The 27,895-nt window shown below is 35.2% G+C and overlaps 2 protein-coding genes across 2 annotated transcripts in view; both read right to left on the bottom strand.

Moving 5' to 3' along the window:
• LOC128215363 (uncharacterized) lies at positions 1 to 633 on the bottom strand. Its single transcript, XM_052922052.1, has one exon. The coding sequence runs from the start codon at positions 631 to 633 to the stop codon at positions 1 to 3; it is 633 nt and encodes a 210-aa protein (XP_052778012.1).
• A 5,466-nt stretch (positions 634 to 6,099) lies between these two features.
• Positions 6,100 to 27,895, bottom strand: part of LOC128213004 (putative ferric-chelate reductase 1) — a 39,220-nt gene continuing 17,424 nt past the window's right edge. Inside the window, exons 4-16 of the mRNA XM_052918460.1 lie at positions 27,775 to 27,875; positions 26,628 to 26,826; positions 19,969 to 20,157; positions 18,018 to 18,116; positions 16,812 to 16,974; positions 15,920 to 16,045; positions 15,062 to 15,177; positions 14,196 to 14,282; positions 13,599 to 13,670; positions 12,804 to 12,903; positions 11,822 to 11,968; positions 8,609 to 8,703; positions 6,100 to 8,104 (exon numbers count right to left, since the gene is read on the bottom strand). Coding sequence (XP_052774420.1) covers positions 8,012 to 8,104; positions 8,609 to 8,703; positions 11,822 to 11,968; positions 12,804 to 12,903; positions 13,599 to 13,670; positions 14,196 to 14,282; positions 15,062 to 15,177; positions 15,920 to 16,045; positions 16,812 to 16,974; positions 18,018 to 18,116; positions 19,969 to 20,157; positions 26,628 to 26,826; positions 27,775 to 27,875 — 1,587 coding nt within the window. The 3' untranslated portion in view covers positions 6,100 to 8,011. The remainder of the gene's footprint in view (positions 8,105 to 8,608; positions 8,704 to 11,821; positions 11,969 to 12,803; positions 12,904 to 13,598; positions 13,671 to 14,195; positions 14,283 to 15,061; positions 15,178 to 15,919; positions 16,046 to 16,811; positions 16,975 to 18,017; positions 18,117 to 19,968; positions 20,158 to 26,627; positions 26,827 to 27,774; positions 27,876 to 27,895) is intronic.

Below are 27,895 nucleotides of genomic sequence, written 5' to 3'. Positions count from 1 at the left end.
TTACGTGTTCTTGCGGCGACAGCATTTCTTGACGTCGTTCAGTACTTTAGTAAACTGCGGGTCCAGGCACCCGTACACGAGCGGATTAATAACATGGTTGATAAACACCAACCGGAAACCGAGAAAGTAGAAAGCCCTTTGCATGTTCGTCAGTGTTTCCAGAATACCTAGAGTGATGAAGGTCAACAGGACTAAGTACAGCGCCGTGGTAAGTAAGAACACTACCGTCAGTACCAGGGAAATGTACGTTTTACGTCGTGCCGAGCCCGGCATTTTACTCTTGTGGTGTCGTGTCGTCCTTTTCACGGGTTCTGCTGCTGTTTTCTTGGCGTCAGAACACGCTGAATCGTTGTCGGTGGCGTAACCGACACTTGTATTGTCGCTCGTGTTACCAGCCAGTGTACCGGGCATCTCAACTTCGTTAATGGTGAATACGCTTGTTCTTTTTTCACATTTCCTCGGCGTGTCAGAGTTCGAAACGAAGCCGGCGTCACGTTTGAAATTCGTTTTCTTACCGCTTATTTTTCTAAAAATCTTTACATACAGAATGAACATTATTAACAAGCTTGTAGCCAGGATCCCCTGCACTGACAAAGCATAATTGAACGGCATGTTGGAGTTGACGTACGCCATGTCTTTCTCACATACTCTTACGGTGACGTTCCTTCCAGCGTACAGCTTGACGTCGTTGTGGGTTCCAAATAAGAACGGCACGGGCAAGGTAATCAGGATGGCGGTGGCGAAGATGAAGAAACACAGAACGAGTGCCTGCCTGGGTGCACTTGCCAGCCGAGCGGAAAACACACCTTGCGGTGACGGTCCACCGCGATCACGAATAGACAGAGAGCCTCGCCGGAGATGGTGAACATATTGAAGAACGACTTGATTGTACAGACGGTAGGAAACGGGTACGTGTACCAGAACTGCTGTGACAAAATCTCCGCCGGCATCGTCGTGACCGTGCTGGTAAAGTCCAGGCAGGCGAGACTCAGGACAAAATACCGGAAGTTGCAGTGATGATAGCGGAACAGGAACACGTAAAGGACCAGCAGGTTCCCAAAGAAGCCAATGACCATTTCAATTCCGACGAAAACTGAGACGGGTGTAACGGCTGCTCGCATCTCGTCCATTAGGCTGTCCAGTAGCTCGCTATTCGTCGAGTTCGTCATAGTGGTGCTGTCGTTAGGCGCAGCGAAGTTGATTGCCATGGTCTAGCGAAGAACTAGTTGCATTATTTAAGTTTTCGATATCTATATTTTGTTTTGTTATAGATCTGGCGACACATGACCATATACTTTGGTCACAAAGTTTATGTCCGTTTGAACTAAACACGTGACTTAACAAAATGGGATAGTTGGGGGTGAGTGAAACTTTACAAAACAGAACAGTTAAGTTGGAGTTCAATTTCCCTAAACATATAAATCAAATATTAAATACTCCGACTGTGAAACATAAGCAGCGTTATATATACTAGCAGTCAGGCTGTGTTATTAAAATATTGATTTTGTTGTTGTTGTTGTTGTTGTTGTTTAAATATAATGTTGTTGTTTGTTTTCGACATAAATTATATATAATATTACATAAATTTGTACCTTACATGTACATATAAAGTCGATATGTCCGTATATCAGTGTAATTTAATCAAAAATCCAGTTTTGTGACGTCAACGGTCCATATAATAGTTTTTGCCGGTCCGGACCTCGTCAAAAAATACTATGGATCGCTGACGTCATAAAATATGGACCGCTGATGTCATAGAACTGATGAGGTACGAATTGCGATTTTTTAAGAACGGCGAACAATTGTCGCAAGTAAACATTAATTGTTTTGTTCCATAAACACATCAAAGGCGCTTTCAACATATTGAATGACATATAAAATGTCCGGTATGATATAAAGAATATAACACACTACCTCGGGCCATATGGCATTATAAGAACCGGCCGGTCAGCACCCAAAGGTGGATATACCTCGGCTAACGCCGCGGTCCATATACACATTCGTTGGCTGAGTGACCGGTCCTTATAATGACATAAGACCCTCAGTGGTGTGTTATTTTCTTAAAAAATATATATACTAATATAGCATTTAGTCTACTTGGATTTTAGTAGGTGTTTCTTTTCTCTTTTTTTCTTTCTTTTTTGCGTTTAATTGACCACGGCTCTAACATTCATTCACTAATAACTTTAACCTTGAACGTTTACGGATACGCTAATATGATAATATTATTAAAGTTATTGCACACAAGTGGGAAAGTTGGGCTTCCGGCAGGGAGTGATAGCGCGGGCAGCTGATGCAATTTAAATTGAATTGTATTTTGAGTTTCATGATAAAATCAAATAAATGCGATACTATCGTATATACTAAGACTTAACTCTCGCTGAAATCGGAAGTAGAAACATAGATAATTTTGATAAAGTAACAAGTATTGTTTTAAGTAATATAATCATTAAATGTTTCCATTTGGCTGTGCTGTTCCCTCTGCTCTCCGGCAACGCCGACACCCAAGACCAGATCACCCTCGTCAACTCGACGCCCGAGGGTTAAAGATGCACTCTTACTCCAAGATAAAATTTACCACATTTAATAATATTGTTATAATATTCCAAAAAGGATTAATACATGTCGAATACAATTGTTCTTATGAAGGATACCAACATTTCTGCTATTATTATATATACACGGTTATAATCTCCTTATCAGTAATTCATATTTTCCATGAATGCATTATTTAGTAAGTAGTTAAAGGTTTATCAAACAAAATTGATGGTTAAAATCTATTAATTATATATGTGTATGTATTGATTTTGAATAAGAGTGTCACTTTGAGGATGCTATAAACTTAATAAGATAAAACATTTGAACGTCAAACCGATTTAATATGCAATTCATGGTTGGTGTTTACTAGATCTCAAAATTTAATTGGTAAAAGGGTTTACACCAGGTTGTATTCTTAGTATAGGTTAGAGTTTATTAAGGTGTTTTTTTAGGAAGCGGCGCGCAGTGAAGCGATCATGGTTTCTTATTCACGAAGAAATTACTTAATTAGTACAATCTATCGAACAATCATGGATGTACGTGAAGTTAGCGGCCTAGCGGCGTGGAAGTCTGGCGGCGTGAAGTTTGCGGCCTGGTGGCCTATTTTTTTCTCCATTTCAAAGCAATTGTTAATGCGTATTTTTGGAAAACAATGATAAATCAAAGTGTTTTTTATTCATACATTAACATAGCGGCCTGAAATTGTTTTCTTTTCAGAGCATTCTTATATACTTTTTCTTCTAAAACAATGAAAAATTAACTGTTTAAATGCACTAATTATCAATCTGAAGCGATCAAAAAAATGTTTTTCAAAAAAAGTCGCTCAAGCAGCTCAGCGGCCTAGCGGCCAAGCAGCGTGAAGTTAGCAGCCTGGCAGCCTTGCGGCCTAAAATGGTATCCTATTTCAAAGCATGTAAACATGCCTGTTCTTCTAAAAAAAGATATATTTACTGTTTTAATTTATAGAATAATACATGTTTGACCATTGCTTTTGGATGATGATTTCCCCAGTTGGGGAAATAATTGCCCATTATATATACTTGGGCAATTATCAACCAAAAGCCATGGTCAGCCATTATCATCCTGTATAATACATATGTTTCGTCATTTGTCAATTATTTCAAATGGATTTAAAACATGATTTTGTGGAATAATGAAGGATATGTCATATAATTAGCATGTAGTCTGAAAGTCTTAAAATGAGATATAACAAAATGGTTTCGAATGGCATTGGCTGCGAAAAATAACGAATGACTGGAAATCAAAATAGCAAACCTTTTTGTAGGTGTTTCCATTTTTCAAATATTTCCAGTTTTACATCGGGTGATTGCGATGTTAATTTATATAGGTGAGCACAGGAGGGTCGAACAAGCCAACAGTTTCATACGAATCTCGGCTTGAATGACCGTAGCCATTTCGCTGGAATAATTAACATTTCTCAGCGAATAAAGTAAAACAAAACGTTTCAACAAAACATTTCCTTGTCTCACTTCTTTATGACCTTTACCGACATCAGGTACGTGTTCGGGTAGTATTCGTTACTGAAACACGGGAGGTGTCGTGATTGGTAAAACTAATTTCACTATTATTGCACCGATAGTTCCATTTTAATTCCTTTAAAGCCTTTAATAACGTTTATATGTTTGCCTTCCAAGTATACGGCGGCCATTTTTATTTACGTGAACATGACGTCAGTGTGCACGTTCTCGTCTTCGTCAGGCAATTATCCCATAATCGCCTTGACGTGCTGTGATAATCTCACGGGGGAGACGAAAATCATTATTGCGGGAGCGAATTTTACAGTAAAATGTTACTTTTTATAGTAATATGTGTACTACGCACAAATTATCACTCTGAAGCGTTTTTCAACTCTTTTTTTTTTCCATAAAAGTCGATCAAGCACTTCAGCGGCCTAGCGGCCTAGCGGCGTAAAGTAAGCGGCCTAGCGGCCTAAAATGGTATCCTATTTCAAAGCATGTATACATGCATTTTCTTCTAAAACAATGATATATTAACTGTTTTATGCACAAATTATCACTTTGAAGCAATTATGAACACTATTTTACAAAACACGTCGATCAAGCAGTCAGCAGTTTTAAAGTTTGACAATAATGTTATACTCTTTCAAATATCGGTCATTATTTTCATCGTTATACATAAAAAGGCCGAGTGGTTATCTGAAGTTCTTCTGCAATACATAATCAACCGAATATGGTCACTGGTGTACTGCACTTTCAAATGCAACTTGGTGGCCATTGTTAATGTTATGCAAAATAATAAACACTTTGGTCAGCTGACTTTCCGGCGTGCTTAAGAGTGCAACTCGTGGGTTATTTGTAATGAAATACAGAAAAAATAAGAAGAAATGGTAAGTGTACTATTCGGCGTTTTTTAGAATGTAAATAAGAGATCATTACCAATGTAAGACTGACTATCCGCTGTGTTTTAGAATGCAATGTTTATTTCAATGTAATACATATTACATATTGGGAAGAGCTATATGATATGGCACACCATTATCTTCTAATATTATCTACAGGTTCAATGGACAAATGCAACGCCATGCTTTTAAAGTGACTGTACTCCTTATAGTTTACAATTTATCAGTTATTTCGTATTTTTCCATTAAAAAATACTACTGGGTATGTCTACCAGGTAGAATTCATTCCTTATGCGTGATTGGCTAGTCGGTGTTATCACGTGATATTACCGAGGTAGGTGTATAGCTTAATTATGTCACCCAGTTAGAGTAAGCCGTAGTAGATCAGTGGATACAACGCTGGACTACAATTTTGGCGACACAGGTTCGAACCCGATCTCTGACACATTTTTTTTTTTACATTTTGGTACTTTTTTTACAATTATGATATCAAAGCGGAACACATTTTATTAGATAATTGTCCCGAGACTCGTTACAGAAAAAAACAACTGTTTTTGGTGCCAATCTGGTGTACAGTCCCTTTAAGTAACAGGTACCTCGATGTTTTTGGCTTTATTTTTCCTGTCCGATATTTTATCTACAACGCATATGGGTTATAAAGCTGTTAAAGATCTGATGAGTTTCAAAGAGTACGCATGTGAGTTATGGGGTAAGGAAAGGCCTGAACAGTTTAAAAGAGTACACAATACGCATGCGAGTTATGGGGTAATGAAAGATCTGAACAGTTAAAAATAGAAAACAGTACGCACGTGAGTTATTGGGCTTTAAAAGATCTGAACAGTTAAAACGCGTATACAGTACGCGTGTAAGTTATGGGGCCGTGAAAGTTCTGAAAAGTTTAAAAGAGTTCACAGTACGCATGTGAATTGTGTGTCCTTGAAAGATCTGAACAGTATAAAAACTACACAGTATGCGTGTGAGCTATGGGGCTGTGAAATATCTGAACAGTTTAAAAGATTGCACAGTATATTGAAGTTGTTTATTGCCGTTACAACATTTGTAATATTGTACATAAATTTATACCGTGGGTCATTATTGCCATGGTAGTTGCATGTTTGCCATGGCAGACTTGATCATGAGGACACTTTAAGGTTTCAGTATGGAATTAAGGAAAGGTCTAGTAAAGTCAATAATTTATTTCATCAAGTAGTTTTTATATACATGTACAATCAAGTCACTATTATGATTAATGTAATATAACAACAATGAATATCAGTTAACAGGTACAACATATTGTTCATTTGAATATTTACAATTGTAATAATTATTCATCCATTTATATACATAACGGTATCACACAATTACCAACGTCTAGTGCTAAACATTGGTGACGTCGTCTGTTTGAAAGAGCCTCGTCGAGCTTTCCACATAAGCAATAAGCACCGATTTTAACTCAAAGATGGGATTAACGTATAACAATATGTAGAATTGAATAAAAGAACTTTTTCGAAAATATAGATATGAGTTCCTTCAAATGAGGCATACAACCTTTACAATTTAAGAATTCTTTACATATAACTACGCTGAAAGTAGATCGCGTAGTAATTTCAATTTAGCAGTTTAACTTAATGACTTTTCTTTTAGATATCTAAATATGGAATCAATTTAAACTTAGTTACAATTTACACCTAAAACAATACCATTAACTAATATTATTATTATTAATTTTGCGCACTTGTTCTACTGATGTACCGGAATACATCCGAGGAATTTTTCCATAGAAAATGACCTAGGGGTCCTGAATGTGAAAACGTCATGTTGTCCTCCGTAGGACTCGCTTTTGCTGATGACGTCACATATGTTAGAATATTAAATAAAAATGCTGTAATTTTTAACGTTTACGAAAATAAAAATATATAAATCGACAGTATACGATAGCTTGGGATTTTTTAAATAATATTAATACAAGTATTTTTATCAATATACATGCTATGGTATGACTGCAGATTATGCTTTAGTTATGTTTACAAATCGAGGGCTAAGCGCAAGAAAGTTGTAAATCCATATTGATACAGCATGAGATACGTTTGTCTAGCGCTATGCCCTCGGAATGATAAATGAGCATTATGGCTTTTTATCTGTTATACATGACATTATATATGTTTATATGTGTCTGCATATAGAATCGTTGATATCCGCGGCCAAAAGGTAAAAACTGATAAATGATCATGAGGGATATGGTAAAGTGATATGATATTCGTGCTATAATTCATGCACATCAATTTAGGGGAGATCTTGATCAAATTACACACGGAAAATATGAAACCATACGAAATTCGTCTTAATGTTTGTCTTTCGGTTCCCCTTTATTTTATACAGAATGATTTTTCAATCTGATATGACAAAATACCATGAATGGTTATTCAAACACATGGTAATTAACCACAATCAGCAATGGTCAAAGGTCCATGTAATAACATTTATATGTCATAACCTATCAAGTCTAAGATGCTGGTTTCAAATTCATTGTGTTACAGTCGAATCCCGTTGGCTAGAACTCCTAGGGACCGGCGAACCCCGGGAAATTCGGGCCAAGTGAGAACGCTTATATACATAAGCAAAAGATCGGTCCTTTATATCCAGTACGAGCCCACGAGGAAATCAGGCGAGTTCAAGCAAACGATGTTCGATTGTATTTAAATGGCATATCACTAGAAATATGATACATACAGCTAAGGCTTTGCAAAAGACATACCTTCATAAAACGATGGAGTGCAAAGGAATTATTTGTTCAAAGCAACTATGGCCTGAATTTAGATTTTAGAATTTGTTTTCTTATGAGTATGATAAGGTAGATAGCAAATGGTTTTAAAGTGAACGACACTTGCAAAATAATGTAAAAGGCAGATGGAAACTCGATATATAAAGATTCAAGGTAATAGCAAATCCATGGCGACAATGATTTCCAAGTGAAAATGGCTGTCAAATCGCGTAGAATGTAGATAGCTTATGTGAAAATTGATAATAGGTCAACAATGCCATGGCGGAACTGGGTCAAGGTCAAACGTTTAGAGTCGCAAAGGTCGAATCCGATCAGTTCAAGGCCACCACTAGCGTCAGAACGAGGGCAAATGCTCCCGTAAAAGCAATGTGGAGGGCAAGGAAAAACGTCTTCATCTTGTCCACCTAGTAAAACAAAGGTAGTGTAAGTGAATAACGGTTAAAACTTATTGGCGATATTTTGGCGCGTTTGAAAAAAATAATTTATGGCCATGTAGCTATTATTTTTAAAATGCAAACATTTATAAAGGCTATTTTTATCTTTACTTAAATTATATCTCCCCGTGTTTTTGTTTTAACCAAAAAGTCAAAGAGTCGTGATAATGCATTTAGATTATAAGTAGTTAAAATTTTCATCAACTTATATTGTGCGCCTATAATGTAAGAAACTAGTTATAAAAATGATTCTTAGAAACGTACCAATAAACAGGGAGGGGGCTAGGTTAAGGTTTATGAGTGTGGGGGGAGGACGACAAACACAATTGAGTTTTGAAAAGTTACGTTGTGTACATTGCTTGTAATTTTAAAAAAACGTACGTTCAAACTCACTTAATTAAAGGTAGTGCATGTATGCATTCCATTGCATTTGGTGATACGGAATTGTATCGCTATTTAACTACAGAAACCCACCTTTCGCATTTTATCTTTTGTGTTGATGTTGCCGTTGGGTACAGCACCATTGTCCGTACCATTCTTTGCCGTCATTTCCATTCCTTCAACCTTTGCTGTAAAAATAAATACATGTTAAAAACGAGCAGAAACTTTGTCACAAGAAAATCCATGAGCAAACAATTTAACTTAGGGAAATTCATGAGTAAACAATTTAACTCAAAGAAATTCATGAGCAAACAATATAACGCAAGAAAGTTCATGAGCAAACAATTTAGCTCAAGTAAATTCATGAGCAAACAATTTTTATGCTAGAAAATCCATGAGTAGACAAGTTTATACAAGAAAATCCACGAGCAAACAGTTCAGTTCACGAATATTTATGAGCAAACAATAAAACACAAGGAAATACATTAGCAAACAAGTAAACACAATAAAATACATGAGCAACCAATTTAACACAAAGAAATCCATGAGCAAACAATTTAACACTAGAAAATTTATGAGCAAACAATTTAACGAAAGAAAATATATGAGCAAACAATCTAGCACAAGGAAGTCCATGAGCAAACAAATAAATAAGCACAAGAAAATCAATGAGCAAACAATTTAGCCAAAGAAAATCCATGAGCAAACAATTTAGCACAAGGAAATTTATCAGCAAATAATTTGACACAAGATCCATGAGCAAATCATTTAGCACAAGGAAATCCATGAGCAAACAATTTAGCGCAAGAAAATCCACGATCAAACAGTATAGCACAAACAAATCCATGAGCAAACAATTTAGCACAAGTAAATCCATGAGCAAACAATTTAAGGCAAGCAAAGCCATAAGCAAACAGTATAGCACAAGGAAATCCATGAGCAAACAATTTAGCACAAGGAAATCCATGAGCAAACAATATAGCACAAGGAAATCCATGATCAAACAGTATAGCACAAGAAAATCCATGAGCAAACAATTTAACGCAAGCAAAGCCATAAGCAAACACTATAGCACAAGGAAATCCATGAGCAAACAATTTAGCACAAGGAAATCCAAGAGCAAACAATATAGTACAAGGAAATCCATGAGCAAACAATATAGCACAAGAAAATCCATGAGCAAACAATTTAACGCAAGCAAATCCATGAGCAATCACTATAGCACAAGCAAATCCATGCGCAAACAATTTAGCACAAGTAAATCCATGAGCAAACACTAACGCAAACCTAAATAGAAGCTAAAAATATGACACCATATCAAACAAATGCCACTCTTGTCAGGACCTGTAAGCATCTAATAAAAAGCCATTCTGGTTAAAAATGTTATTCGTCCACTACAAAATTAATATAGGGTGGCACAACTTACTATATCGTGCCAACGATCTTATAATCTAATAGTCATAACTACCGTACACATCTAATAATGAATAATAATATATATAGCAAAATAAAGTTGAGTCTGCGCTTACAAGGTATGACTAGAGTGTAGTATGCTTTACAAGAGCGCCGCTGAGTGAACGCCATTACTCGTCTGATGTTGTTGTTTAGTCGAACAAGGGGCATAACTCGACAATAGTTCATGTTAGAATTGTTTAAATTACTATTCGTTTCTGCATTTATGTAACCTCTTCGAAAGAGTTTTGATTTGAAGCGAAGTGGGGGTTTTGCAAGCTGAACACCGGCCATTTTCCATTGAAAACAGCCTCGGATATATGTCGGTTCATCAGTAAAAGTAGTTCGTTCATTTCTTAATAATAGTACTTATAAAATGTAATGTTATAATGTGTATTGTGTATTACTAATTTAAAGTTGATTGCCAGTGAAGTGAATTATAGCGTAAATAAACAAGACTCCCGAGAGTCAAGTCCTTAGGTTTAAATGCTATATTGGAATTATAACGTAATCTAAGTACTACTTGCATCGTAGTTAAATGTAAAGAATTCTGACATTGTAAACCGTCCATATTCATCCGAGGTTGATTTCAATGGCAAATGGCCGAGGTGTTCCGCTTTTTTTTTCAGATTCTGACAATAAGAATACGTTTAACAATATATAGAGTTCTTTGTTCCAAAAAGAGGGAAGCTAAAAATGTAAGTACGACTAAATGGCAAGATGCGTAGGTAGGAATAACACACAAGTTATATCTATAAAAAATATACCGGTTCCCGAAATGGTGTATTTGTCTTTCGAAAACATTTTCTTCTTGAGTGTTGTGTTAATATAGATCACAGATGCTGGCAGTTTTATTGTTGTTTCTAAGGAAACAAATTATTGCAAATAAAATTACATTGTCTTTCCAAATACCTAGTGTATGGTGGTTTATTTAAAACTAACAACACAATATAATTCATTATTTTAAGTGACACTCTTATTCAAATTCAATACATACACATATATAACAAACATGACTTTGACTGATAAACCTTTAACTTCTTACTAAAAAATGCATTTATTACGGATAACAATATTGTAACAGTGTATTTAATAGCTGAAAACACAAAAATATTAATAGATTGGTGAGTGCTAAAATAGTTACTGTGACCCATTATCATCTCATAAGATAGAAATACCGTGTTTTCTGCATCTTTCTTTCAAATTAAACTCGGTATCCTACATAAGAACCATTCTTTTCGATATGTATTCATCATTTTTGGTATATTAAAACAATTATATTTTTTGGTAAATGTTATTTCGGAGTAAAAGTGCATCTTTTAGACAAACTGAAAGATAATGATATAGACGATACCAATGCCAACAAGCGGTGATAACCATTAGGTTTAACATATTTCCACATGCTCCGAACATATACAAGTAGTATCATTTAACATTAAAGGGACACACTTCATGGTAAACTTAATAGATGCCAAATCAGATGTACTTAAATGCATTATTATATATAACACATTTTTACTTTATGATGAAAAAAAGCATATAATATGTTTTCAGACAAAAAAGGGATAGTTTGGCACTTTTTTAATGTGTGAATGTGTGGCCAAATTACTATTAACTGAAAAAAAAACTTCAACATTTTTTTTAAAGATAATGGGTTTTTTAAATGTCAAATGAGTTCAACATAATAATGCATTCAAATTAGACATGCCTCAACCTATAAAGTGCCCCTTTACAGCATCGATGCTAATGTGTTTTTTTTAATCTAAAGATACATACATATTCCTTTCCAAATGGAAACCTTAATTACAACTATGACAAACTGAAAAACTATTCAATTTAATGTCGGCTACTTACCACTTTTCTCTTTCTTGTTCATGCATTCTATCAACTCAAAGATGACGTCAATAATGATGACGTAAATAACGTAGACAATCATTATGTAAATGGCGTAGGATGGCGTTCGGGCTTTGGGCAGTTTAAATCCAAAACATATCGTAACAGCTGTAAAATAGAGGTATTCGTATTGATTAACATGATTGCATAGATACAAGTAGAATTCTTTAAACAATTTTAGCTGATCACTTTTTATTGCATGCAATTGCAAGTTGACAAAATGTTTCCATAGTTCACATCAGCAACAGTTAAACTTTTAATGAAAATATGATAAGTATTTAAGCAGAAAAATACTTTGCAAAGCATATAGGGATTGTAATCAACATTCATCTTAAGTCAACCTTACGGTCATAGATCATTGACTTCGTTCACTCTATTGATCAGTAATCCGATTAGCTACATCGTTCTTAGATCAAATTAAGACCAGTTTTGAATATCAGCCCTTATATTACGTCAATTTCTGTATCGTTATTAATATTTTTTTCGAAATCCAGGCACACATCGTTTGTCAGTTGTAGCTATATCATAGATAATTTGAAACATTTAAAAAAAGTTTATTGAGTTTGAGTCTGAAATTCAGACGCAAGACGTTAATGGAAACAAAAACAATTTTTTTAAAGCTTATGACAACCGTAAAGTATGAAATAAGTTTCGGGTCGCGAACATCTGCTAACGAACAGTCTCGAGTCCAAGTCTAGACTCAGACTCAGAAAAGTATTTTTACGAAGGAACAAAAGATCATATATATTCCATTGCCTTTACAAACATTTATGTAAATAAAAGTAAAACATTCAAACAGTAATATATTTCAGCATCAATGAAATCAATGAAATTAATTTTTGCCATATTGAGTCTTGAGTTTGAACTTAGACTTGAGGCTGTTCGTAATCACTGCCCCTGCAAATGCCAAACAATTTCATATTTCTGGGGTGGGTGTGGTTACCTGAGAGGATGTAAGCCGTCATGCCGACACCCCAGTGGGCCCAATTGAATGTCCACCGTTTGTCGGAGTCCCCGCCCGGTCGGAAGAACGCCATTATTGGCTGGAAGAATATATAGTTCATAAAGTAAGACGGAAAATTGTATCATTTGAACACTCTGGGCAATATTATTACCAACCGGAGTGATACAGATGTCATTTAGTTAGATAGTCAAGTACCTCAGATCGTATATATAATCATTTGCCATCATAATCACGATATTTCAAATTCTGAATGAAGTTGCATTTTACAATTTTACATCTATTAATGAAAAAAAAATCACAATACTAGTATATCATTCTTTTTTTTTATCAAAGTCAACATAGTGCCAGTATATATGAATGCAGAAAGTAGCAAAAACACATGTAAAATAGGCATAAATAAAGGTAACTTTAACAAAAACATGCATATATATGCTCTTTATTGCTTAAATCATCATTGGAAAATAGGCAAATTCATACAGAATGTGACCGAGATCCTTAAATCATTTGTACACGTGACAGTGTTGCCCCTTGGGTTGAACGGAACAGGGTGTGTTAGATGAATGTACATACATGTATTATATCTTGGTTAAATGCGTAATGATTATGACTTGCCTAATTTCATTAAGTTAAATTATGAAATGGTCGCGGTCTGTCAATAATTATTAGTAATCAATCTAAACATTTAAGCCAATCACGGTTGTGATAAAACTTCCTTAAATACATGAATGACTGTATAACATTTATAATAGTTAATTGAAATCCAACTATACTTACGTTTGTTAAACATAAACCGGTGACGATTATACCTAAAACTGGATGCGATTTTAAGTATGTTTCTCCTAAAATCTGAAACAAAAATGGGCATATGATTAGTATTTATCTCATAAGCTAGTGATGAAAAGTTATTTTTTTCCTGAACGAAGTATAAACTTGTTCGAAGTATAAATTAATCGGGGATATTTCCACTCCAAGAAAACAGATAAATTTTGGCGTTTACAAAATCGATAGTAACATAAAACTCGCAATGTCGAATTCGTTGTGACGTAGGGAAATACTTCGAGATAACGAACATTCGATATAACCATATTACAAAACGTATTAAAAGCGGAAAAATCGAAGAATGTTCGACATAACCAGATCATTGAGATAACAGAGTTCGACATAGCGAGTTTTCAGTGTTCTTGTCTTTATTAGTTTTCACTTACAGTGCGAAAGCGCTTTCCCAATGCTTATGGCATCAGTTAACAACATTTGAAAAGTTGTGAAACGGGCGTTTTCTCTGTTTGTCTCTTTAAACATGATCTGCCCAAGTTGTGCTTAATGTTTAAGCGTGTGTATAAGAACTTGGACAAGAAAACAAAGTTTACTAACCGTGCTATATCCTTTAATTGCAACAAAAATCAGTATAAATCCTATAGAATTGAGCACGAGCGCTGCCACCATACACGCCCGGTGAACCTGTAAATGATCAAAATTGTCTTACAAGACGAATACATACTTAAAGCTGCACTATCACAAATTCACAGTTTTTACCATTATTATTTTTTGGTCTAAGAATCAGCTCATTTTAGCATCAGTGTCTTCAATTCTGTCATATAAGATATCTCGCAATAGAACTGTTATACAGATCTCAATTGTTTGGTAAACTGCCGAAAAGTTCATGCTTATTGAATCGTTAGTAACGCGTTTAGCCATAAAACATTATTTTTCAAACGTAAATATGAATACTGCGATCTGCGCTTTTGTCAGCAGTCTTATATCAATGGTTTCCAGACACTGACGCAAAAATTGGCTCATTCAAAGACAAAAAACAAAAACAGTTGTCAAAACAATTTATCTGCGAGAGTGCAGCTTTAAATGTAATGTTAACGGTATACTAGTCAAATGTACTTAAAATGTAACTCTAGAATTAAAAAAAAATACTGAAATAGAAGTAAGTAAGAAATGTTCTGTCTGATAATTAATTTTATGTAACTTAAGACGTAGGAAAGTGCTGGAAAATACCACAATAGTTGGAGCAAATCAAAAATAGAACGTCAGAATATGTACAAGGACCTACCGTAAAAATAACAAAAGCACAATAATAAAACGGCGCATTAGAAAATTACTATAATAAAACGTCGAACTAGAAGAAATGGGAATAGCAAAATAATTTGGATATGATACCAGCATTTAAAAGCAAACTGGAATATATATTTCAAAATAAGATGAAAAAAACTTAATTACAGTAACTTTACCTGGAACCAAATTTTCAGTCCGAAGAAGGTTTTGTCCGACCAGGCACTTTTGTAGTAGCGAGCGGCGAGAATTCCTATACTAGTGAACATCACCCAGGCAAAGATCATCACACATCCTAGAAAAGAGAGGCACATTTAGCGTAAGCTAAGACCTAAATGAATTCAGAGCTTGTTAATCTCAGTTTTCATCTCCTGTTTATTGCCCCGGGCCGTATTCAATAAGCAACTTAGATTTGACTTCAATTCAAGATTAGAAACTAAGAGTTTGCATTGGCCTGTATATTTAGCTGACCAATAGGCTGAACTGAATCACTGAGGCATGTCTAAGGATAAGGATAAGATCAATAGTGGATGCAGGCCCTGGTGACACAAAAAGGCACCAAATACCATGTATATTGTTTATTGGTTAATTGTCATTTAGTACTGTGTTCAAAGACATGAGACCCAGATCCCAGAGTTTTCAGACAAGGAGGACAAAAGAAAGCTGTTTATCACGAAAAAACTTTTTTTTTTCAAAAATAGATGATTGTTACATAATTGTAAAAGGGCTTGAAGTGTCAAAAACGGTCTGTGATATTTTGTCCAGAGGTCAAAGAAAACGGATTTTGCAGCTAAAATGGCAATTGTGTAAAACTCATTGGGTTTTTTTAAATAAATAATTAATCGAGTACAATTTTTGGCTTTACTATTATTTTTATTTTTTGGGAAATATCGATCCAAAGTTTTGATCAACATCGTTATGTTTTGTGGTAAAAATGAGTTCAGATTGAGATTTGACTCAAGTGTTTTGTGATATTTTGGCCAGGGGTATGGCGTTAACTTGTTTGATCGAAAAGCAGACGACCTCAAAATACTCACCATGTGCCTTAACAAGTGGGTCAGTGTCCGCCCGCTGGCCGACCGCCGTGGCAGAGGATTGAAGGTCCACCCGAGAACTGGAGACGGGCGGTAAGTCTGAGGTCGAGTGAGGCATCATCAGAAATCCTAAATAATTGTATAATAATTATAATATACATATAAACACCATGGATTAAGCATTCCCGCTTGGCTCGAATATTTCGAGGCTGTGAGTGTTTTCGCCGGTCCCTGTGAGAGCTACGAGTCAACGGGGTTCGACTGTGTACAACAAAACTATGACCGTCAAGAGGCCGAGGCCAAAAGGTCAGCACGGTCCCAAACAAACGAAGATGAAGTCCAGATACTTATTACCTTTGTGTATTGTGCGTTTACAAAATGACAACCAATACATGTACAGTCGTTGGTTTTGAATTGTAGCATTAAAGATGAACATTAAGTTTTAACTTTTATTACCTTGATTCAGTTTGTGTAAAATAGACGGTTTACAACCCTTTATATGTGCATGGTTAAATACAGATATATTTCTTTCGTAATTTTAATGCATTATCATGTTTTGGGCTGTAATGAACAAAACAAAACAAAAACCATATGATATGTGTACAATTAAGAAATATATTGGAGATATTAGGCGCTATTTTAAATGGGAAATGTAAAGCCACGTAGCTTTTAATTGTAAATCCGCAATTATAAACGCTGATATTTTACACTAACTGTACACAAATTATTTGCTTTTTATCATTAAAGTCGAATGAGTTTAACATTAATATGCATCAAAATTCAAAAATAAATTGTGTCAACCTATATTGTCCCCTTTCAGTATTGGCATACATCATAGTTGTCTTCTATTTCATGTTATACTTTCATTAAAGTACGAAACACGCAAACAACTGACCTTGCATGGCTGGGCCCGTAGCGAACATGAGATGCCAGTCTTGGTTCAGGTCATACATGGTGTTTTCGAGGGCCGTGCCATTCGCGCTCTTGATTCGGAAAAAGCGACACCGTAGCACGCCGTTGCTGATTCCTCCCTGGAAATTGCTAATACCGTAGTCGCTCTGTAAGATGCACAGAAAATGAGGTACATTAGTGGGTTGTCTGCATACCATAGTCGCTCTGTAAGATAAGCGGGAAATGAGGCGCATTTGATGGGTTAATCTGTATACCGTAGACCCTCTAAAAGTAACGCAGCAAATGAGGCACATATTAAGCGGGTATATCTGTGTACCGTAGTCGCTCTGAAAGATAAACGGAAATAAGGCACATATGTAGGTTTACTAAGGGACACTGGTGATTTATCATCACATACATCGGACAACACTTAAATATGGCCCTTCATCCGTTTGATATTGTTGCATGGTTATTTCAATAAAACACGAGTAAGTAAAATTATTCTATATACATATAAGATTATAAGATGAACATGTCCAGAAACCCCCAAAACCACATAAGCCTAAACAACATCAAACATTGCCTTAAATATGGGCGGAACCTCATCCCAATTAGACTGTCAGAAAGGCGAAAGCCCTAGCAACAAGAAAAACATAACTTTAATGGTAGTTCCTTCTACTATTCTTACAAAGTCAGACGCAATGCGCAGACTCAACACTAAAAATACAAATTATGCAACAATGGGGATGTTCGAAACCTACAAAGAATCCCATATAAACACGTTAAATAGACTGACATGCAAACTTTGTACACGCCTTACATACATTTGTATGGACTTGCTGTTCAAGTTCTTTTCTAGCCTCTTCTTAGGGAAAACAGTAGTATATAGAGTACATGTGCATATTTCTGCATTTGTTTCTTGTGGAACAAATTAAACTGCCTCGTTAGTTATTTGTGTATATTATGATAAGTCAATGAACCACTCGCTTGCAGTGAGAACTGACAATACAGGGTTATTGAATATAAATCATGCGACTTAAATGGAAGAAAACATGTCTCCACTGCCTCCTGCAAATTCATTTAAACACGATTTTATAAGTCTATTTTCCCACGGTGTTTATGGAGTTTAACGAAAGAAGGTACCGCGGTTGCCGACGATGAATATTTAGTTGGCCAATGAAAAGGGTATACGTCATGAAGTGTAATTTACCGGGGTGAGCCTCTGGTTACTGTAGCCGTTGTTGTAGGAATTGAACACTCGGACCTCGCCGCCATTGTTCGCTACACATTCGATCACACTGTCACTTCCCTGGAGAAAAACACAACATACATTGACACAATTATTAGCACACAATATCCTTGAGAACATGCTTGTGAAAGAAAGACCTTTCTCCCTCGAATACTTTAAAAAGTTTTTTTTAACAAAACCACTAAATATTATTTAAATCATATATCGTTTGAGATGAGACAAATTTCCCTTAGCTATTGATTGAGTGTTATTATATGCTATAAGACATATTTTCATCAGCTATTGTATGAATATTATAATATGCAGTTAGACATATTTTCATCAGCTATTGTATGAATATTATAATATGCAGTTAGACATATTTTCATCAGCTATTGTATGAATGTTTTTATATGCAGTTAGACATATTTTCATTAGCTATTGTATGAATATTATAATATGCAGTTAGACATATTTTCATCAGCTATTGTATGAATGTTTTTATATGCAGTTAGACATATTTTCATCAGCTAGTGTTTGAATGTTATAATATGCGATAAGACACATGTTCATCAACTATTGTTTGAATGTTATATTATGCGATAACACACATAATCATCAGCTATTGCATGAATGTTATACTATGCATTAAGAATCTTGTTCATCAGCTATTGTTTGAATGTTATAATTTGCGATTAGAGAAACTATCATCAGCTCGTATTGTTTCAAAATACCATACAAATTCTTCACGACCCTACAAGGAAATATAAAACATATGCAACATTTCCATTCATTTTCATGATTTTGTGACTAATATAACATTTGAAAAAAATCTCATTTCACACCTTTGATAACTTGATCAATGATGATCGAAGTGTTTTTTCATTCATGCATTGTTTTACATATCGCCTCAGTAAGCATTTAATCGGAGTCATTTCCCACCGCAAATGAGAAATGAAGAAGCATGTATCTGTGGTAATTACATTTGAACAATCCTTAGTTTGAAATGACACACCAACTAACCAACGTGTATGTGACTTTAAAATATAATTTACCTTCTACAATGCGAAGTACAAGACCTGTGTTTAAGATAATAGACAATTTCAGCAACAGTAATGGTATCTCGTGTTTGACTTAATTTTGATTTAAGATTGATGTAGCGTATCGGATTGCGTGGTATAAATAACCAACCAATATAGTGAATGGGGTCAGTGGCGTATGGCCATAAGATTGTTTTAAGTTGCATATTGAATACCACCCAAGTAACCCATGTCAATAAAGATTGAAAGGCTTAAGATCGTAAATGTCAAGGCGTAGCTTCGTCTTTGGCGTAAACTGCGCTTTAATAACGTATCATAAGGACATTCATCGAACATAACGGGTATACCTGAGCACTCTTAAAGCTGCACTCTCACAGATTGAACGTTTTGACACCTTTTTTATTTTGTTTTGGACCGAACCAATTTTTGCGAAAACCATGGCAACCAGTTATATAAGACTGCTGACAAAAGATTAGATCGCAGATTTTTATTTTTAAGTTCAAAAATTGATGTCTAATTTGCATATTTTTAAAACTGTAAGTAACGGTTTAAGCCATAAAACATTAATTTTCGAACAGAAATATGAAAATCCGCGATCTGATCTTTTGTCAGCAATCTTTTTATCATTGGTTTGCAGATATAACCGCAAAAAATGCTCTTTCTAAGACAAAAAACAACAAAAAAAGATGTAAAAACGGAATATCTGTGAGAATGCAGCTTTAAGCAACGTAAGGATGACGACTTAAGATATATTTTTGAAACGGGGGCCAAGTCATTTAAAATATTGCAAACTGCGCATGATAAACAGGAGGCAAACGAGTAAACACGAGTACGTGACATATCATACGATCATAATTCATTAAAATGACAAACGAAAAGAAACGGCAGTTTACCATTTTTCTATCAGATGAGAACCCAAGAGCGATGTAAGAGTCCGCGGATTTCACCATTCCGTACATCTCGAAGGCCACGTTCTGTCCGAAGTCCTGCCACGTGACTAAATAGCGGCACGAGCCTCCCGTGCAGTCCTGGAAACAACCCTTCGAAACGCCACACGCGGCGTCTGCTTGGATTCCTCCGAGCTGCCAAGACGACATAGAAATAGTTAGCAAGTGTTTATAACATTGGTATGCTTACTAAATAACGTTTTATTTAATAATGGTATCTTAATCTAGAAATATATTTTCATTTTAGGTTTTGTATGATTTCAAAAACAACGTCAATATGATGGAATTTTTTTGCTTGTATCGAAACAGCAACAAATATTACTATATTTTCAAATTTAAAATAAGACATATTTAACTGTAACAAAAAATGTGTTTTTTTAATAATCAATACTTTAAATAAATGGCTTTTTTCTGTATATTTCTGTATAAAAATGAATTGTTTTACGCATAATCCATATGAATAATTTCATTTGCGATAAAAAAGTGTATACTTGGATTACTTTTTAGCATATGTATTTCATCCCAATTTTGTGTTACAAAGAATTTTAGTATTGTATTATGTAAAGTAAGTCATTTTAGTGAAGTTATAAAGAAATACCAAATAGTACACCATTTTGCAAAAAAAAACATTAATTGTCAAATTTTTGGGATTCTAATTAATTTCTTCCATAAAACGTCTGGTGTGAAACTGTTAAAGAACGAATTAATCATTAATTCATTGTTTTTTGTAAGAAAATTTAGTAGCTTGTAAAGTTTAAGTGTTATAAATGTGTTACACATTCTCACTCTTCCATCCAAACCAGGAAATTGGCAAACAAAATATGGCTGAAATAATTAATGAATTTCTCACACATGGGTTAGTGTAAGACAGTACAGAGTCATCAAGTTACAAAATCATTGGTCCATTTTGTCCTAATTTATGTTTGTTTTCCATATTAAATCCTGAAAACATTTTAAGCGACTCGCTCATGGTTTGTAAAATGCACGTTTTTATTACAAATAATGTAAGGCAACGTATTAAGAGTGTTATAACTAAGATACTGACGGCTGGAACCCTTCAGCAAATGATGATATTTTTGCTCAAATATTGTCTTTTAAGAACACAATTTTCAATAGAGTTAATAAAAATACGTCTTTCAGCGATATGTTATTGCGTGATTGGTTGATTGTCATTATCACGTGATGTTATCAATGTATTGTTATGGAGTCAAAATATCCATCTCTCTTGCACAAAGCCTTGCTTAGTGGATAAGGCGTCGGTTTCTTTATTTTTGATTGAATTTAATGGTGTGTGCTCGCATGATCCCACTAATTAAATAACAAACTTGTATTATTTTCTACAATGTCGATATCATAGAGTAAAAAAATGATTAATTAAGTGTTTTCAGACGCATAAACGTGAAACAATTTTTTGGTCCAAAAACATGAGCAAGACCTTTTAAAGCTAGATTCAGTGTTAAAGATGAGTGCGTTCACATTAATTTAAAAAAAAATAAAAAAAATTTAACACATAATTAATATTTGAGTTGAAGATGATGACATCTATCAGAAATAATGTCTTTAAACTGGTACTCGCGTACCACATGTTAAGCCATTTGACATTTCTCATCATATGCTTTTATAACTTCTTTGCTGTGATTGCAAAATTGTAGGGACATTACATTTGAACCCCGTTTGGTCGAACTCGCTTGGCTCGATTTCATCGTTAGCTCGAACTGGATGTAAATGACCGAATCCTTTATATTGAAGGTAAGCATACACGCTTAGCTCGAATCCCCCGAGGCTCGAGGTATTTTCGCCGGACTATGAGAGTTTTAGACAACGGGGTTTGACTGTATATTAATATCAGTAAATCAGTAAAAGTCATTACATTATTCATCATTATATCTAATTTCAAACGTAGGTGGAGTAACAAGGTTGCTTTTCTAACATATGGCCGATGAATATCATACGTCTAGTGTCTCATTGTAAGAAAGTCTTTAAAGACATTTAATTTATAGCCATCAAAATGTCAAACTGTACAATTGATTTTCATTACAGCCAAAAGAAGAACCATAAAAATATGACAAATGTGAAGTTTAAATGAATTTCATTAACACATTTCACATTTAATTTTATTCGAAATGTAATTCTACATTCCTAGTTATTTAAGCACATTTAAGGATGAACCCATCATTACAAACACAAATCTAGGTATGGTATATCATATGTGTCGCCAATTATATTGATGTTTGTGTGGTCTGCCTGCTGTTTGGTACGTTTGTGTCTTTCGTTTAGTGCCGTTTGTGTCATTCAGGATTCTAAACATAAGATTTGAAACTTTAAAAAAAAATGTACAGTCCATCATGCAAAACTGGATACATAAGCTGTAGTTTTCAATGTTTCATTGAAATTAGGTTATCGTCGCCGAGGGCTGAGAGTCAGCGTTCGGCGACTACGGTATGTCGGTATCGATTTATCGAATGATTTTTGTTCTTGTTTGTTTTGTTGATAATTTCTCATACATGTGCTTGTTGTGAATTGGAAAAAGTTACAAAGTTGCAAACTACATAAATATTTCATTTTATGAATTTTATTTGATTCTTAAACTATCATGCAATTTGTGTTATTAAATTTACTAATATCTACTAACTGGATGCGTAATGACATAAAATGTTGTTGCTGTTTTTAATTTTCTGTTCATTAATAATTATAGATTAATCTGATTACTAAGACAGTATGTCTGTCCAATTAATCGATAATGAAAATTCAGCCGATTGCCCATCGCTCTTGAACGTGGGCCGTTTCTCTAAAACGTATATTTAATGAGCTGTTTGTTACAAACTGAGTTTACTGTAAATGGAAACACAATGTAAAACGTAATATACATGCATATTAACACAACACATATAATTAAGTATGCCTCAAAGCAGACAAGCACAATAACAAAGCAATTCTACAATCGACTTGCATGTCAGGCTACAGGCATAGTCAGCTGTCGCCTTGATCAAACATTGTAGCATTTTGTTGTTTTTGTTTTTCAATATGAATCATGTATCATTTTCAAAATGCTTCTAAAACCTTATGCTAGGAAGATGAATTGTATAGCATATACCCTGAATCTTATAATTACAATCAACGCGATAGACCCTTATACATATTATTTGGTATTTCGCTAATGTTAAAGCATAACTATCAACCGACAACCAAGTATTTGCATATATAGTGATTAAATGTATATACACATATCATGCTAAACATTCGCTGCGTTCGAAGAAAGCCCTGATGTACAGTCATTTAAAGAGCAACCTCTTCGTGCGAGCATGCGGAACGCTAGTATGCCACCAAAGTTACCCACACATAACATCATTCAGCACTTTTGCAAGACTACTTTATTTAAGTCTGCACGTTTTTGTTTAACAAGACTCATCGGTCCTTCCTTTTACCATCTATATACTGTATAGCATAACGATGAGCTGTAATTGTTCAAGTTATCAATAAATGTTCTGTTCTAAACTATTGACCCAGCTGTATTTGCATTTTTTTCGATCGCATGCCTGTCGGAATGCATCATGTCGCGATAGCTTTCCAGCCATTTAAGCGTATAATCAGTCGGCGTTTTGCAAACGTACTTAAAGATGTAAAGAATACGCACGTTTTTCTGACCGAGTGGTTTCAGAATATCGAACCAGCTTTCCAAAGAACTTAAAGATTTTATTTTGTACTAGGACTGTTTATAAGCATAAAGAACTATCGTTGACCCGTTTGGGAAGAACTAGTTGACTATTCTTGCAGTCGTGGCATACGTCTCTTAACATTTACTTAAGCATTATGATTCAAAAAAGACCAAACAATAATATAAAACATAGCATATCCTTATTTTCTAATGTATCTGCTCTGTTCTAATGCAAAATGTTTCACGATTCCATAAAAACACATTCGCATCAAGGTCGCGCTCTAGACTATGTGCGCATGCCATTCGCGCATGCGTCATGCCGCTAAAGTATTCTACCCAATCAACAAGTCATAGGACGATGCTAGGCTACTGAAGGTATACACTATTATTTAACGAGGGAAATCCTTCCTTCCACTGAAATACTTTCGTATTTGTGCGCATGCTTTTCGATCATGCTTCATGCCGCTACGCTATTCTATCCAGTCAACCGCGGCGATGCATGGTTTCTAAATGTCCACATGCTTCTATGTCATGGACTGTCATTACAGTCAACATCTCATACTACCTTCTGATCGTCAGTTTCTCCTGCAGAGGCAGCGTTTGGTGCATCTGTAACTATCGGTTCCGGTCTGAACATCTGTACTGGCTCTACGACAATTTCACTCGGAGACACTTCAAATGTTTCTCCCGGGGTTTCAATTTGACCTCCGCCTATTGACCGGATCATATTTCCAATTTTCTGACGCCATCTTGTTAATATGACAGGAGAGGTTGTTCTATGAACGCCTTCTGTTGTTGTGCTTGCGTTGGTTGGTGGGGGCGTCGTCTTAACCTCAAAGCTGCGTGTGGATGTTTGAACATGGTGGTTTGTATCTTGATGTTTGCCTTGTCTTACTGATTCTCCTTCATGATGGTGGATATCAGGAAACATGCTAGGTTTATCAATGATTTCGTTTGTTTCTATACCAGCATCTAGCCCTGACTCCTTTGGAATTACGTTGAATAGAACAGCAGCGGTTTTGGTCAAAGTTGCCGAACTTAATTCCATAGATATCGTTGTTGTAGTCATACTTCTAGAGATGGTTGATGATGTCGAAGAAGTGTTACTAGAAGTTGACATTTGACCCCGATTTAGTGTTGACAAAGCGACTGAAGAAGTATCCGACGTGGAGCTAGTAGGATTGCCTGATGTTGAAATAGTGACTGAATCCGTTAAAGTTAATACATTTTTATCTACTGCTGAAACCGACGCTAGACCTTTATCCTTGACTGGTGTTAAAGGTGTCGTAGAAAGTGATGATGAACTAACGGACAAGTCTGATGTCGAATTAGCGACTGAATCCGTTACAGTAAACGCATTTGTATCCTCTGCTGACACTGATGTCAGGTCTCTTTCATTTACTGTTGTTAAAGGCGTTGTAGAATATGACGTGGAGTTAGTGGACACTTCTGGTGTCGAAGAAGCGATTGAATCCGTGGAAGTTAATACAATTAAATTAACTGATGACCTTGATGTTGGCTCCATTTCAGGATTAGATGATATAGAAGTCGTAGTAGGAATGGCACTTGATGCACTATAATCGGTAGTTGCATCTGACTGTAAGGCATATTTGGATTAGTAAAGCTGATCATATCTTGACAGATGGAAGAACTCAATGCGTGTTTGTAAATAGCATTGGAAATTGTAAACCATACTATATACGTAGACCAACTAACCATTATTTTCTTCATATTTTCAAAACTAAACCAACTTATTAAAAATATAAGTTAATAAGTTTAAACTAGCAGCCATCGACCCATGTTTATTCCCTTCTAATTCAAGGTGTTTTAACATATACAATTGTAAGCATGTTACACCACAAAACATGTTGTACACATTGTTACAAGTCTATGTCCCACTAAAGCGCTACATTGACATGGGGATACAGATATATGTTAGATCTACAAAAGGTGTACGAGACAACATTATTTATACGAAGGAACAGTTTTTCACGTAATAGCAGTGACATTACAACCGTTAGGGTGGAGCTCCTGATTACTGAACAGGCACGATTCTTTATACAGTATTATAGTATTAAACTTTTAATTCAGGAGCTACAAAATCACGTTCTGAATAATACAACTGCAGTCGAACCCCGTTGACTCGAACTCGCTTAGCTCGAACTTCTCGTTGGCTCGAACTGGGTGTTAAGGACCGATTTCTTTAAACTGAAGGTAAGCATTCCCGTTTGGCTCGAATTTCCCGTGGCTCGAGATATTTTCGCCGGTCTCTGGGATTTCGAGCCAACGGGGTTCGACTGTATTGCAATAATTGACCACTCGCTAGTTTTCAATCAAACCCATTTATAGGGTTATAATTAGTAAATAAATAAAAAAATCGGTTGCATTAATCAATGCATAAACTGATAAAAGTCTGCAAATTGCTCTAGACGAGTTATTGATACAATGTACAATAATTGTCTTGGTGACTGGTCAATTATTAAAACAAATGGAAGATTTAGGTTATTTTAGGTTAAATGTCACTAAATTTTGTAAAGGTCAAAATTCAGCTCATTCCCACCAAATCACTGTGCAACATAGACGGACGTTAACTCCTGCGCAGTGATCTCCCTTGACAAGCAGAATTATTTACTCCTAAAAGCAGCTGGATTTCAGCTAAATATAAGTTAATGTTCGTTAAAATATTTCTTTATTTTTATTTTTATTGAAAATGAAATAAAATAAATGACGTCACGTCATTTTAGCTTTATAAACGTTTTCGATTAAGAACGATTTTATTTCATTTGAAAAGGAAGTAAAATTGAATGACGTCACGTGATTGCGTCATTTTCACGTGATTTTCATGACGTAAGTCAATGGGAGGTAACCGCTGCGCGGAGTGTTTGACATACATGTGCATGTGAACAAAGGGGGTTATGGTGTTATGAACTTGAACATGTTAGACTTTTACCTGGGTTTCGGTAGTAGTAGAAGTAGTAGTAGTAGAAGAGGAAATTGAAACGGAAGTAGTTGTTAGTGACGGACTGTCAGTGGGGCTTACGGCTGTGGAGGTTTGTGGGAGGGAGACGGGCGGAACTGCCCCGCCTTCTGTAAGTGCCAGGGCCGTCTGCTTAATCCAATATGTGACATACTCCTCTACTACGGTAACTCTGAAATGCAGAAACCAGTATGGAGTATGGGTTTCAAAAGTTTTGAAGAACTGTTACGGTACTAAGGCGATTTTATCTGTTTGTATCTAGTTTGTAAAAGCTCTTCAGAACCAAGCTTTAGTACCTAATTTCATGAAACAGAATTTCTTAAAAGGCGCACAATTCAAGTTGATGCAAAAATGATATTTTAGTGCACTATCATTTTTATTTATATATATATATATATATATTTTAATTGATAGGTAAGTGGCCACAAGTTCTCCTGGTCCCAATTTCTCAAAACTTCTTAAGTCCTTTATTACAGGATTAAGCTAATCTCATTATTTTTGTTGTTCTATAAAATGTGTTATATTTACTTCTTCAATAATTTTTAGAAATTATGTACGAATAATCTGTATGATTAACAGAATAAACCACTTTTTATTTATCAAAATTCATTTTCAGTATGTGTTCTGGCTAATTGAAATAAGCGACTTAAGCCTGTTAAGCTAAAGAAATGTCGAGAAATTGGGGCCAGCTGGACCAGTAAAAAAGCGCCAAAACATCGGAAATATTTTTTACCTAAATCAAGGGCATTTTCTTTTGTGTTTTTTAAAGTCAAACACGATAATTCTTTAAATTTTTTAAAAAAAATGCATCAGCCTATATTGTGCAACATTAATTTTGATTTTACAAAAAAAAGTATATTGTGATTTTCAAAGCAATTGTTTCCTTTTCAAGTACAAATACTTTTACGAATGAAAATACAATGTATAACACAAACGCCATCAAAACAAAAATAGTGAGCTCAACTTAATCCTGCTTTATGGGACTTATGGGACGAGAAATTGGGATCAGAGTTGTTTTACTACAAGTTATCCTTATTTTTGACCTTGATATATCAGTTCTTTTCTGCCCAAGCGTTACCTTGCAATAGACCTCTCTTATCTGTAAAAAAATGACACTTACTGGAAGTCGACCTGGCCGTTTGTTCCGGCCGGTGGTGTCCAGGTAAAGGCGAGGGAGGACTTCACACTTCCGGTCGTGTGAGAAAGCCCGGTAGAGGCACCCTGTAAAGACTTTGTAATTA

The sequence above is a fragment of the Mya arenaria genome, chromosome 13 (genome assembly GCF_026914265.1).
Source record: "Mya arenaria isolate MELC-2E11 chromosome 13, ASM2691426v1".
NCBI lineage: Eukaryota > Metazoa > Mollusca > Bivalvia > Myida > Myidae > Mya > Mya arenaria.
The sequence above is the reverse complement of the archived record's forward strand: the minus strand, read 5'-3'. Positions and strand labels throughout refer to the sequence as shown.

Coding starts and splice junctions, on each gene's coding strand:
- LOC128215363 (XM_052922052.1), bottom strand. CDS start 633: ATGGCGTACGTCAACTCCAACATGCCGTTCAATTATGCTTTGTCAGTG.